Raw genomic sequence first — 12,002 nt, forward strand, 5'->3', positions numbered from 1 at the left:
AGTTGCAGAGGGGTTTTTTGTGTTTTTTTGGTTGCAGAGGAGATTTTTCTACCTGTAATGTGGAACACCCCCACCCCAGGCCTTCTCCCTAATCGGCCTGCAGCGGAGTTGTCGCTTCCTCTCAGTCTATCTACACACAAGCACACACACTTCCCCTGCCGGTCCGCAGGTGGACAATACCCTGGGCTAGCAGCCAGGTCTCCCGGGCCCTGTCAACAGCCCTGCCACCAACCAGTCCAGAAAATTCTGTCAACACCCGATCAGCGAGTTTTGCTCTAACCACTGGCCTCAGTTCCCCTTTGCATCTCTAGTCCTGCAGGGTGGGGGGTATATATCTCATCTCTGACTACCGATGCTTAATTTTGGGGTGTTGGGAGCCCTCACTCCCCCTAATTTTCCAGCTCCACTATTCATCTGTCCAGCTTGGCGGCCTCGGGCCAGAGCCTCCTTCGCCGGGGGTCGAGGTAGCAGACCCGGGACCCCAGCCTGGACGGAGGGCCGCGTTGGGGAGGGGAGGGGAGGGAGAGAGGGAGGGAGGGAGGCGGGGCCGGCGGGCTCGGCGCGGCCCCCACCCGCGGGCCGGGCGGCATTCCTGGGAGGCCGGCGCTCTGACGTGGACCCGGGGGCCGCGGGCTCGGCGGGGGGGACGCGGCCCGGGGGCTTCTTAAACCCCCCGCCTCAGCCCGGCCCGCACTTTCCAGAGCACCGCTCCGCCCCCGGAGGGAGAGAGACACACACAGACAGAGCGCGGCCGAGGAGCCGAGGAGGCCCGCCCGAGTCCCGCCAGCCAGGGGCGCGAGAGAAGTTCAGAGCCGCGGAGCGCACAGCCGCCGGTCCCGTCCCGGACAGCGCCCCCCTAGCCCGAGCCCCGCCGGCCCCCAACCCCCGCCCCAGCCCGCGCCAGCATGATGAACAACAGCGGCTACTCCGAGGCCCCGGGCTTCGGCCTGGGCGACGAGGTGGACGACATGCCGTCCACGGAGAAGGACCTGGCCGAGGACGCGCCGTGGAAGAAGATCCAGCAGAACACGTTCACGCGCTGGTGCAACGAGCACCTCAAGTGCGTGGGCAAGCGCCTCACCGACCTGCAGCGCGACCTCAGCGACGGGCTGCGCCTCATCGCGCTGCTCGAGGTGCTCAGCCAGAAGCGCATGTACCGCAAGTTCCACCCGCGCCCCAACTTCCGCCAGATGAAGCTGGAGAACGTGTCCGTGGCCCTCGAGTTCCTCGAACGCGAGCACATCAAGCTGGTGTCCATCGGTCAGTGCGTGCGGCGAGGGGGCAGGGCCCCGACGAGGGGCTGGCCCACGGGGACAGGGTGCTCGGGACTGGGTGGGCGCGTGGGGAGCCGAGGCAGGGCCGAGGGTGGGGGGCCCGGCACCGGGAGAGGATCCTGACCCGGTTCTCCCGGAGCCCGCCCACGCCAGCCCCGAGGGGGCTCTGCCTTCACACGCCGCTCTGGTCGGCCAGCATCCCGAGGGGGGCCCCCCGGGGGCATCCAGCCCCGGCCGTTCCTGAGCCCTCCAGCTTCAGCTCCCCTCGCACGCTCTTGGCCAACCTGCTTCTACCCCCTCGTCTCCTCTTTTGACACCCGCACCCCCAGCCCAGGCTTGAGAGGATGGGGCCAATGCTCATTGCCGATTCCCGGGGGCGCCCCCCTCCACCCCAGACAAAGCAAATGGCTTCCCAGTCTCCCAGCACCTCCACCGGGGAGGAGAGGCTGAAGGCAGGTCCCCATCGCTGCCCGGTCCCAGGGATCCCAAGGAGAGCGGGAGAGCGGGTGGCCGCGCGGGCGCGGGGCCCGGGCCCCCCGCCGGCATGTGCTCGGCAGCTGGGTTCAGGCCCAGGGGCCAGAGCCGGCAGGGCCTGGCCTCGGAAACCTAAAAAGGCTCTGAGCGAGCGCAGGCAGCCTTAACCCCTGCCTGTCCTCCATCGGCTTCAGCAGGCCAGGGAGGGGGCTCCCTCCCGTCCACTCCCGGCCCCAGCCCACCCCCTAAGCCCCGATTGGCTACAGCTAATGATCTGGGCTGAGGGGAGGGAGGCAAGGCCTGGAAAAGGGAGGAAGTCATTGAGTGTAACCAGATTTGGAAGGTGTGTCAGTGCTGGGTGGGGGCGGGGAGGCACTCCTAGCCCGGGAGCTGGGGGAGCCAAGGATGGGTTCTGAGAGCCTAGGAGTTGGCCGCTCCCTCTCAGCTCTGCAGTCACTCCTTCAGGCTGGGGGCCTGGGCAAGACCCCTACCCTTATGGTGAGCTCTGAAGTGTCCTGATGTGATTTTCAGGAAAGCGCCCCTTGATGAGGTGCACCCCAGGGCCCCAGAAGGGGAATTTCACAGGGGGCCCAATGTCCACCGCCAGGCTGCCCCAGAGATTTCTTCAGATAATTGAAGGTCTGTCCATCCTCAGCCTCCCTCAGGGCATCTCTGGGTCTCCTGAATTAGTAGCTGAGGTCAGTCTGGGGCCCTTTGGCCCTGTCCAGTCCTCTCTACGCCTTACCCTCTCCTGCCCCAATACTGCCCCCCCAACCCCACCCGCTCCGGCCTGGAAATAGCCCTGCCTCCGTGACACAGCAGATGTCTCTGAGCTTTCCAGAGGACAAGGCTGAGGACAGGGGGTGGGGGAGGGGGCCACCCTGGTGTGTGTAATGGGACTGAGGGCTGCCCACGAGTGTGTGTGGTTGAGGGGGGGCCAGGAGTCATCGAGGAGTCAGCCCTGGGCCCTTCCACCCCCCTGGCAGCTGCGTCTGACCGCCGGGACTGATTGTCCCAGGTGGGATCCCGAAGGGAGAGCCTGGGGCCTCACCAAGACTTTATAGGAAATGGCTCGGCCTCCCCCTCCCCTTCCCGCTGCGGGGGCGCTTGGCCCCTCTCCTGGCCTCATCCTTCCTGAGTGCACACCTCTCCCCTCCCCCACGGTGGTGCCTCTGGCTCCAGCCCCCTTGGCTCAACTGTGTATGGAGAGGCCGGCTCAGAATAGAGGGGGAAGGAGGGAAAGCTGGCTTGGAGGCGGGAAGGAACCCTTCCTTCCCGTTCCTGCGGGGAACTGTTCCCCGTTTGGGCCAAGTGGCTGACTCGCGTGGCTGATGAGATAAGCTGTCAGCAATTCAGCTGCTGGGCCCGAGGCGGAGGCTAGAGGGGAGGGGGCACAGACAGAAGCAGCTACCCATCCATCAGGAAGGAGGTGTCAGGGGTTCCCCCTTTCTGCTTCCTCTGATTCCCTTGGTCCCGCTTAGTGGTGGGAAGGGGGTGGGACGGGGGCTTCTCTGGGTACCATCTCAGGACTGAATGTGAGCCTCTAGGCACCCCACATCCCTTTCCAGGAGTGGAGTGGGAGCTGGGCGTTGAGCAGTCCCTCTGAAGGAGGGCTGGGTACACAGCCTGGGTTGAAGGGGCGGTGTGCCCTCCTTACCCGCACCGCCCCCTCCGCCCCTCCGAACAAAGAGGCCTAGAGGCCGCTCTGTCCCGCAGCTGTTCCCCAGTTGCTATTCCTTCTCCTGGAGCCAACCGCCCAGGGAGGGGCTGGAGGGGGCAGCAGCTGTCCCGGCCCCTCCCTCACTGGTCCTCTCCTCTCCCCCCACTCCGTGCAAGGCCTGGGGTGCCCTCAGGGACTGGCTCTGGAGCTCCTCCCACCCCTTTGGTGGTATCCCCAGTGGGGTGCAACAAAGGAAGAGGCCTGGCTTGAGCAGAGCTCCCCTCCTCTGCCTGGCCTCCAAGGGGGAGGAGGGCGAGGAAGGTCACTGCTCCCAGAGTGGGACTCCGGACCCACTGCTCTCCTGCCACTTGCTGTCTGGCCCAGGGCCAGTTGCTGGGGAGAAATCTCTCCCTGCAGCAAATATGAATGACCCCCCCTCACCCGCCCCCCCACCCCTTCCCAATCCTGGCGATCCTGGCGGCCTCAGGGCCTCCCTCCCAAGGATCTGGCTTCAGTTTGCAAGAAGCACTTCTGGGTGTGTGAGCACCAGCTTTGTAGGCTGTCAGGGTTGTGAGAGGCCGTGAGGCCCTGGGTGTCAAGGCTGTGTGAAAGTGTCCTGGGCCTGTGTGTGTTTGAGAGAGACCGCACCAAAGCACCGGGAGGCCGGGAGTGAGTGTGTCATGGAATCTGCAAGCTGCCAAACCATTGTGCTGCAGCAGAGCCAGGGGGAGAGGGGGCGGGCCTGGGGAGCTGCTGGGGAAGGAAGGATGAATCAGTGAAAGGGTGGGGGAGCCAAGGGGGCCAGAGCCCAAGATCAGAGGGACAGAGAGACTGAGATTCCCCTCCAGGGGCAGGCTGGGGAAATGCTGGGCACAGGGTGTATGTGGGGGCGCATTCTGGAAAAGATATGTAAGGGGAGACACCTTTGGGATCTTTACTCTCTAAAGGCTGTCTCCCAAGATTTGGGGAAGCGGGGGCGGGCAGGAAAAGATATGTAAGGGAGCACCTCCAACACCACCCTTTCCCATCTCTCGGTAACCCCAGTAAACAAGGCTGAGTCTTTCACCCCCTCCCAACCTCCTGAAAGCAGTGCTCAGGGAAGCTGGTGGATTTCAGGCCTGCCTTGTCCTTTACGAGTAAGCTGGTTTCCAATGACCTATACTCTAGACCACCTCCAGCTCCTGGATGTTTCTCTCTGGCTGTTACAGGGGAACTAGGCAGCCCCCCACCCCCAAATCTTGGAGTTCTGGTCCATAATATTTATCAAGGGAGGGGATGGGTCTAGAGTCTCAGCTCCTGAGACTTGAGTCCACATGGGTAACACTCCCCGAGCTCTTGTGAAATCTCACTGGTCCCTGCCATTAACAGAACGTGTACTGTCCCCAACCCCTCCTCCCAGAACTTTGTTCCAAAAGCCTTTTATAGCATTCAAAGGAGAATTTCGCTGGAACCAGGTCTTCTCCAACTTCAGTTTTTAAAATGTTCATTCAACCAGTATTTATTGAGATTTTACTAAGTTCTAGGCTCTGAATATATGGAGAGAAAAATATAGTATCTAGAGTGAAAGGAGGCAGACAAAAAAGATACATACTCTATGATTCTATTCATATAAAACTGGAAAATGCAAACTAATGTATAGTCACCAAGAGCAGATTGGTTGTTGTCTCAAAGGATAGATTAGGAGGGGCAGGAGTGATGGATCACAAAAGAAAGGAAACTTTGAGGAAGGGTGGATGTGTTTACTGTCTTGATTCGTGGTTATGCACATATTGTCAAAGGTAGGGCTCCCCTGATGGCTCAGATGGTGCAGAATCTGCCTGCAGTGCAGAAGAACCAGGTTCAATCCCTGTGTAGGGAAGATCCCCTGGAAAAGGGAATGGCAATCCACTCCAGTATTCTTGCCTGGAGAATCCATGGACAGAGGAGCCTGGTGGGCTACAGTCCATGGGGTCACAAAGAGTTGGATGTGACTGAGTGACTAACGTTTTCACTTTTCACATATTGTCAAAATGTATCTAGTTGTACTTTCTAATATGTACAGTTTGTTGTACATCACAGCAAAGAAGAAAGGACACAAAACAAAACAGTGTCTGCCCCTCAGTTCAGTTCAGTTCAGTTGCTCAGTCATGTCCGACTCTTTGCAAACCCATGAATCGCAGCACACCAGGCCTCCCTGTCCATCACCAACTCCTGGAGTTCACTCAGATTCACATCCATCAAGTCAGTGATGCCATCCAGCCATCTCATCCTCTGTCGTCCCCTTCTCCTCCTGCCCCCAATCCCACCCAGCATCAAAGTCTTTTCTAATGAGTCAACTCTTCGCATGAGGTGGCCAAAGTACTGGAGTTTCAGCTTTAGCATCATTCCTTCCAAAGAAATCCCAGGGTTGATCTCCTTCAGAATGGACTGGTTGGATCTCCTTGCAGTCCAAGGGACTCTCAAGAGTCTTCTCCAACACCAAGGTTCAAAAGCATCAATTCTTTGGCGCTCAGCTTTCTTCACAGTCCAACTCTCACATCCATACATGACTACTGGAAAAACCATAGCCTTGACTAGACGAACCTTAGTTGGCAAAGTAATGTCTCTGCTTTTCAATATGCTATCTAGGTTGGTCATCACTTTTCTTCCAAGGAGTAAGCATCTTTTAATTTCATGGCTGCAGTCACCATCTGCAGTGATTTTGGAGCCCCCCAAAATAAAGTCTGACACTGTTTCCCCATCTATTTCCCATGAACTGATGGGACCGGATGCCATGATCTTCGTTTTCTGAATGTTGAGCTTCAAGCCAGCTTTTTCACTCTCCTCTTTCACTTTCATCAAGAGGCTTTTTAGTTCCTCTTCACTTTCTGCCATAAGGGTGGTGAGACTTACAATCTTGCATAACTGTATAGATGCTTGTAGCCTGATAGGAGGCCCACGCAAGTGCCATCAAAGAGTTGAATGTACCTGCCCAAGGGACATATTGGGACGCAGCCATGTTCTGAGGCGGGTGGGAGATAAATCAAGGGCTGGGCCTTATGGGGTGCAGAATGTGGTAGGCAGAGAAGCTGTAGGTTCCAGGAGGAGGAGTCCAGACCCAACGCTCAAGCAGCAGCCTCAGAAGCTGGGCCAGGAGAGGGAGGGCGCTGCATCAGAAGTGGGACCCTCATGAGCCCTGCTTGTCTCCTCCTCCCTGCAGACAGCAAGGCCATCGTGGATGGGAACCTGAAGCTGATCCTGGGGCTCATCTGGACCCTGATCCTACACTACTCCATCTCTATGCCCATGTGGGAGGACGAGGACGACGAGGATGCCCGCAAGCAGACGCCCAAGCAGCGCCTACTTGGCTGGATCCAGAACAAGGTGCCCCAGCTGCCCATCACCAACTTCAACCGGGACTGGCAGGACGGCAAAGCTCTGGGTGCCCTGGTGGACAACTGTGCCCCTGGTGAGTGGCCCAGCAGCACACTGTGGCTCCCTGAGCCGGGAAGGGGTGCGGGATGAGCTGGTGATGCCAAGGCTTGTGTTTGTCAGAATGTGTGTCCCAGGGCTGGGGGAATCAGGGCCGCCTGCTCCAGCTGAGGATCACTGCTGGAGTTGGACCCTTCCCGATGAGTTGCCAGATCCTGCAGTGGCAAGGACACTGAGGTCTAGAGAAGGCCAGTGACTTGTCTAAGGTCACACAGCTTATCTGTGGCAGAACTGAATCAGATGCCAGTGGGGACCTGGCGCTCCCTGCTTCATGAACTTCCTATTTTGCTACAGAAGGGTCATTTCTGCTCAGCCAGTAGAAAGAAAATGTGGTGGGACTTATAGAGAGAAGGCCAGGACTTTAGGCCTAGAGAAGGCTATTCTTTGCAAGCCCCTGGGATAGCTTTGAGAAGGGGTTGAGGCCCAGGATGATGTGGTCTGAGGCTGGTGGGACACTGCCCCAGTGCCAGGTGACCCAGGCCTGGCCTGGGCAGGCGGGGGCCACTAAGGGCCCATGAGAAGACTTAGACATCACAGATGAGAACAGTACCCCACGTATAGCTCTCTTTCTGACCCTCATCTCCCGAGATGATCTGTCATCTCCCCACCTCTTGGAGCCATGTCCCCCTGGGGGAATCCTCCCCCAGCCTGGGGTCAGCCGGGGAGCAAGGGGTGGGAGGAGGGGGCACCGGCCGCCTGGGAAGCATTCCCAGCTGCTGAGCCACTGCCCACGGCTGGCTTGACTGCCAGCAGTGAGCTCAGCTGTTCTGGCCAGTCATGGATTCCAGCCTTTGAGCTGGTCCCCTCCCCGCCAGGGAGCATCACCCTCCTCCTCCAGCTCTGGCTGGGACCCAGCACCCCCTAACCCCTGCACCCTTTCCCAGGAGTGACCTCTGGCTGCCTCAGCAGTCCTCCCATCAGGAGGGCTGGGTTCTGGGCGGCCAAAAAGAACTCGGCCTCTCAAACAAGCTCTTCAGTCCCTTCATTTCCCCGAGGCGGAAGTTAGGAAGCAGAGAGAGCCTTATGCTCTACAGCTGATGTGGGAAGTGCATGGACACCTAGGGCTTCAGGGCAGCTGTGAGGAGACCTTTCAGGAGATGGGTCAGAGGCACTTGTGGGACGGGGACTGCCCACCTCTGAGGCTGCTGGAATGAGGTGGGGGGTCTGCGAGGGGTGCGCTCCCTGGGGTTTGGTGTTCAGGGTGGGTGCTGGGGCCTGGGCAGGCCGGAGGCAGGCTGGCAGGACTGGTGCCAGGCTGCGTCAGCTGGGGCAGAAAGACCTCATTGTTGGTGATCGGGAGGGCTGCAGTGCATCTAAACAGCAATGGGCATCCCAGATGAAGGGCTGTAAGGTTGGGGGTCAGCAGGAACCCAGCTGGTCAGGGGCCTGGGGCCGTATGGGAAGGGAATGTGAACCCACAGCCTGGGAGGGTGTTGGTGGAGCAAGTGCTCTGCGTCCTGGCTGACCGCTTCCCCCTCATCATTGCTTCCCTCCACCATCTCTCTAGGCCTCTGCCCTGACTGGGAGGCCTGGGACCCCAACCAGCCTGTGGAGAACGCCCGGGAGGCCATGCAGCAGGCGGACGACTGGCTTGGGGTGCCCCAGGTAGGCGGAGAGCAAAGGGACTCAGAGAGGGCCAGGGGTGGGGTTGAGTCTGTGAAGCTACCTGGGCAGGATGCTGGGGACGGAGGACACTTTCTGACTCCCTTCCTCCCTGGCAGGTGATTGCTCCCGAGGAGATCGTAGACCCCAACGTGGATGAACATTCGGTCATGACCTACCTGTCCCAGTTCCCCAAGGCCAAACTCAAACCTGGCGCCCCTGTTCGCTCCAAGCAACTGAACCCCAAGAAGGCCATCGCCTATGGGCCTGGTATGTGTTGAGCCCTGACGGTCTTTCCTGGGCAGCTGGCACGGGCTGGGATGGTTCTCCCTAAACTCCGTGGCTCTGCCTTCCGTCCTCAGGGATCGAGCCCCAGGGTAACACCGTGCTGCAGCCTGCCCATTTCACCGTGCAGACAGTGGACGCTGGTATAGGCGAGGTTCTGGTCTACATCGAGGATCCTGAGGGCCACACTGAGGAGGTATGGAGAGGCCACTGGGGATCAGACAAGAGCACAGACCAACAGTGGAATGGGCTGGAGATGGCTGCTGGGGCACTGGAGAAGGGGGAGGCCTCACTATGGGGGTTGCAGAAGGCGTAGGGTCAGGAGGAGCTCTGACAGCCGATCGTTTCCCTTCCTATAGGCCAAGGTGGTTCCCAACAATGACAAGAACCGCACCTACGCTGTCTCCTACGTGCCCAAGGTCGCCGGCTTGCACAAGGTATCCCTCTATAGGCTCTCCTGTGTCTTCCCTACTCCATTCACATCCTTGCATCTGGCTGAATTGGACCCCTCTCTCAGCTCACACCCCACCCCACCCTCATGCACCAGCCCCACCCGCCTCTCACCCTGCTTGGCTTTGCCCCGCCCCTCAACCCCCCTCTCAGAGCTGCTTTCTTCTAGAAGCTCATCTTTGGCCTCTGACCTCCAGGTGACCGTGCTCTTTGCTGGTCAGAACATTGAACGCAGCCCCTTTGAGGTGAACGTGGGCATGGCCCTGGGAGATGCTAACAAGGTGTCAGCCCGTGGTCCCGGCCTGGAGCCCGTGGGCAATGTGGCCAACAAACCCACGTACTTTGACATCTACACTGCAGGTGGGGATTGGCCCTTCCACCAGACACCCCATGACTGTTGATGGTGGGGGACCTGGGGGCCAGGGACAGGGCCTGGCCAGAGGGCCATGGTCTCAGGGTGAGGGAGCCTGAGCAGGAGGGACATGCCATGACTATTTTTTTGGGTGGGAGGGGGTGCCTGGGGGCCGTGGTCTCAGGGTGAGGGAACCCGAGCAGGAGGGGCTGACGGCCATTGCCGTGACAGGGGCCGGCACAGGGGATGTTGCCGTGGTGATCGTGGACCCGCAGGGCCGGCGGGACACCGTGGAGGTGGCCCTGGAGGACAAGGGCGACAGCACGTTCCGCTGCACATACAGGCCCGTGATGGAGGGCCCCCACACGGTGCACGTGGCCTTCGCCGGAGCCCCCATCACCCGCAGTCCTTTCCCCGTCCACGTGGCAGAAGGTAAAGGCCCTTCACCCACCCCCATGACCCCCCTCGCCAAAGGCCAGGATGCAGAGTGTTGCCACCAAGTCTGAGGACTTACGGGAAATGAAGCACCGCAACCAGGGGGTGGGGGTGGGGGTGGGTGGGGATGGGGTCAGGGGGAGCCTTCTGTAGGCTTAAAGTGGGCAGAAGGAAGAGCCCAGGGTGGGGCTCCTGAGAGCTCGTCTGTCCAGCCCCTGCCCCCGAGGACGGTCAGGTCACTGTGAAGGATACCAGACAGGGACCACGGTGGAAGGGCCGAGGGGGAAGCGACCGTACCACGTGGGCTCAAGGGCATATTCACTGGAGCACCTTGCACCAGGCTCTCAGGCAGTGACTCCCCACTCTCTCTCCGCCACTCAGAGCCCCTGCCGCCGCCGCCCGCCCCCTCCGTGCCCATCGTCCACCAGGCCAAGAGAGTGGTGCCGCGTTAGTACACACCAACGGAGGCGGGCTGGGCATGGCCATAGCTGACTGGCCTCCCCTGTGCTGTGTGGCATGGCCCGAGCTGGGTGCAGTCGCCCCCCCTCCCGTGGCATTCTGTGACAGGCCCCAGGTTCCACGCCTTTGCCTCTGTTCTGTGGCAGCTCTGGTCTCTTGGGACTGGCCTGGTGATTTCTGTGAGAAGGGTCTGGGTTCTGTGGCAGTCCCCGGACCCTGGGCCCTTTGTCTGTGTTCCGGGGCAGGCCTGGATGGATGATACACTGTTGCCTGTCGGGTGGCGCCCCGTGGGCTCCATGCCATTTTATGTGTCCTGTGGCAGGCTGAGGTCCCCGTCCTTTGGTCTGTGTTCAGCAGCAAAGTCATTGCCACCGGCAGCGTTCCGCAGCAGGCTGACCGTCATGCATTGCCTGTGGTCTGTGGCAGGCTTCTCGTTACACGACCCTGCCTTGTTCCATGGTGTGGCTGAGTGTTTTGTGGCATGACTCGGTTCCTGAAGCTGCTGTGGTGTCTCCAAGAAGGCTCAGATGGCTCTAGGTGGATGGCCGTGGAGTGGATGAAAGGCCCCTCCTGGTCTGTCTTAGCTCTGGGCTCCGCCTGGCCTCTGTCCCAGGTGACCCTGACTCGGAGGAGCCCCGAGGGAAGGGTTTCTTATAACCAGCCTGGGGACGGAGGTCTGGGGGCGCTGTGGCCGCTCCCTGCCCAGCATGGCTCTCAGTTGTGTTGGGGGTGCCAGGGAGCAACAGGGGAGGGCTGCATGAGGCCACAGCCTGTGCCTGGGGGAAAGAGACGGGGGTGGGCAGGTCGGTCAGCAGGACTGCACACAGTGAGGTGGGGACGAGTGGTGGTGAGGGCTGAGGCTCCGTCTAGGGCCCCTCAGCACCCCCAACCTCACCTCTCCTCTTCCTCCCAGCCTGTAACCCCAACGCCTGCCGGGCCTCTGGGCGGGGCCTGCAGCCCAAGGGTGTGCGTGTCAAAGAAGTGGCTGACTTCAAGGTGTTCACCAAGGGTGCTGGCAGTGGGGAGCTCAAGGTCACAGTCAAGGGACCAAGTGAGCACCAGGGCCCAGGGCCACGGTGGGGGGTCGGGGAGCTGGGAGGAAAGGCAACCAGTGCTTCTGACCCCCTGAGGGCAAGGACAGCACTGTGCACCCCCCTGGGGGGAGGGGCTCCAAAAAGGCACTGACATTGTGGGACCTCAGGTGAACCACCCTGCCTGGCTCAGTCTCCCAGGCTGCAAGCCGGGAAGGCTGCACTAGGCTGTTACACGGTGCCTGCTCCACGGTGCCTGTGAGCAGCGGTGTCCTCAGTCAGGGACTGTCCCACAGCACAGTCCCAAGGGTCCTTGAGGGGACTGAGGTGCGGCGATGCACAGATCATTGCTCCCTCTGCTTCCCACGTCTCCTCAGGAGGCACAGAGGAGCCGGTGAAGGTGCGGGAGGCCGGGGATGGCGTGTTCGAGTGTGAGTACTACCCCGTGGTGCCTGGGAAGTACGTGGTGACCATCACATGGGGTGGCTACGCCATTCCCCGCAGGTGAGCGCCACACAGCCCTGAGCCCT

The 12,002-nt window shown here is 60.5% G+C and overlaps 1 protein-coding gene across 1 annotated transcript in view; it reads left to right on the top strand.

Moving 5' to 3' along the window:
* Nucleotides 1-698: 698 nt before the first annotated feature.
* Nucleotides 699-12,002, top strand: part of FLNC (filamin C) — a 28,740-nt gene continuing 17,436 nt past the window's right edge. The window contains exons 1-10 of the mRNA XM_052638759.1: nt 699-1,260; nt 6,587-6,835; nt 8,366-8,463; nt 8,580-8,730; nt 8,823-8,941; nt 9,105-9,182; nt 9,393-9,555; nt 9,779-9,979; nt 11,355-11,492; nt 11,850-11,976. Of these exons, the coding sequence (XP_052494719.1) occupies nt 906-1,260; nt 6,587-6,835; nt 8,366-8,463; nt 8,580-8,730; nt 8,823-8,941; nt 9,105-9,182; nt 9,393-9,555; nt 9,779-9,979; nt 11,355-11,492; nt 11,850-11,976 (1,679 nt within the window). The 5' untranslated portion in view covers nt 699-905. The remainder of the gene's footprint in view (nt 1,261-6,586; nt 6,836-8,365; nt 8,464-8,579; nt 8,731-8,822; nt 8,942-9,104; nt 9,183-9,392; nt 9,556-9,778; nt 9,980-11,354; nt 11,493-11,849; nt 11,977-12,002) is intronic.

Source organism: Budorcas taxicolor, chromosome 4 (genome assembly GCF_023091745.1).
Source record: "Budorcas taxicolor isolate Tak-1 chromosome 4, Takin1.1, whole genome shotgun sequence".
In the NCBI taxonomy this organism is placed as follows: Eukaryota; Metazoa; Chordata; class Mammalia; order Artiodactyla; family Bovidae; genus Budorcas; species Budorcas taxicolor.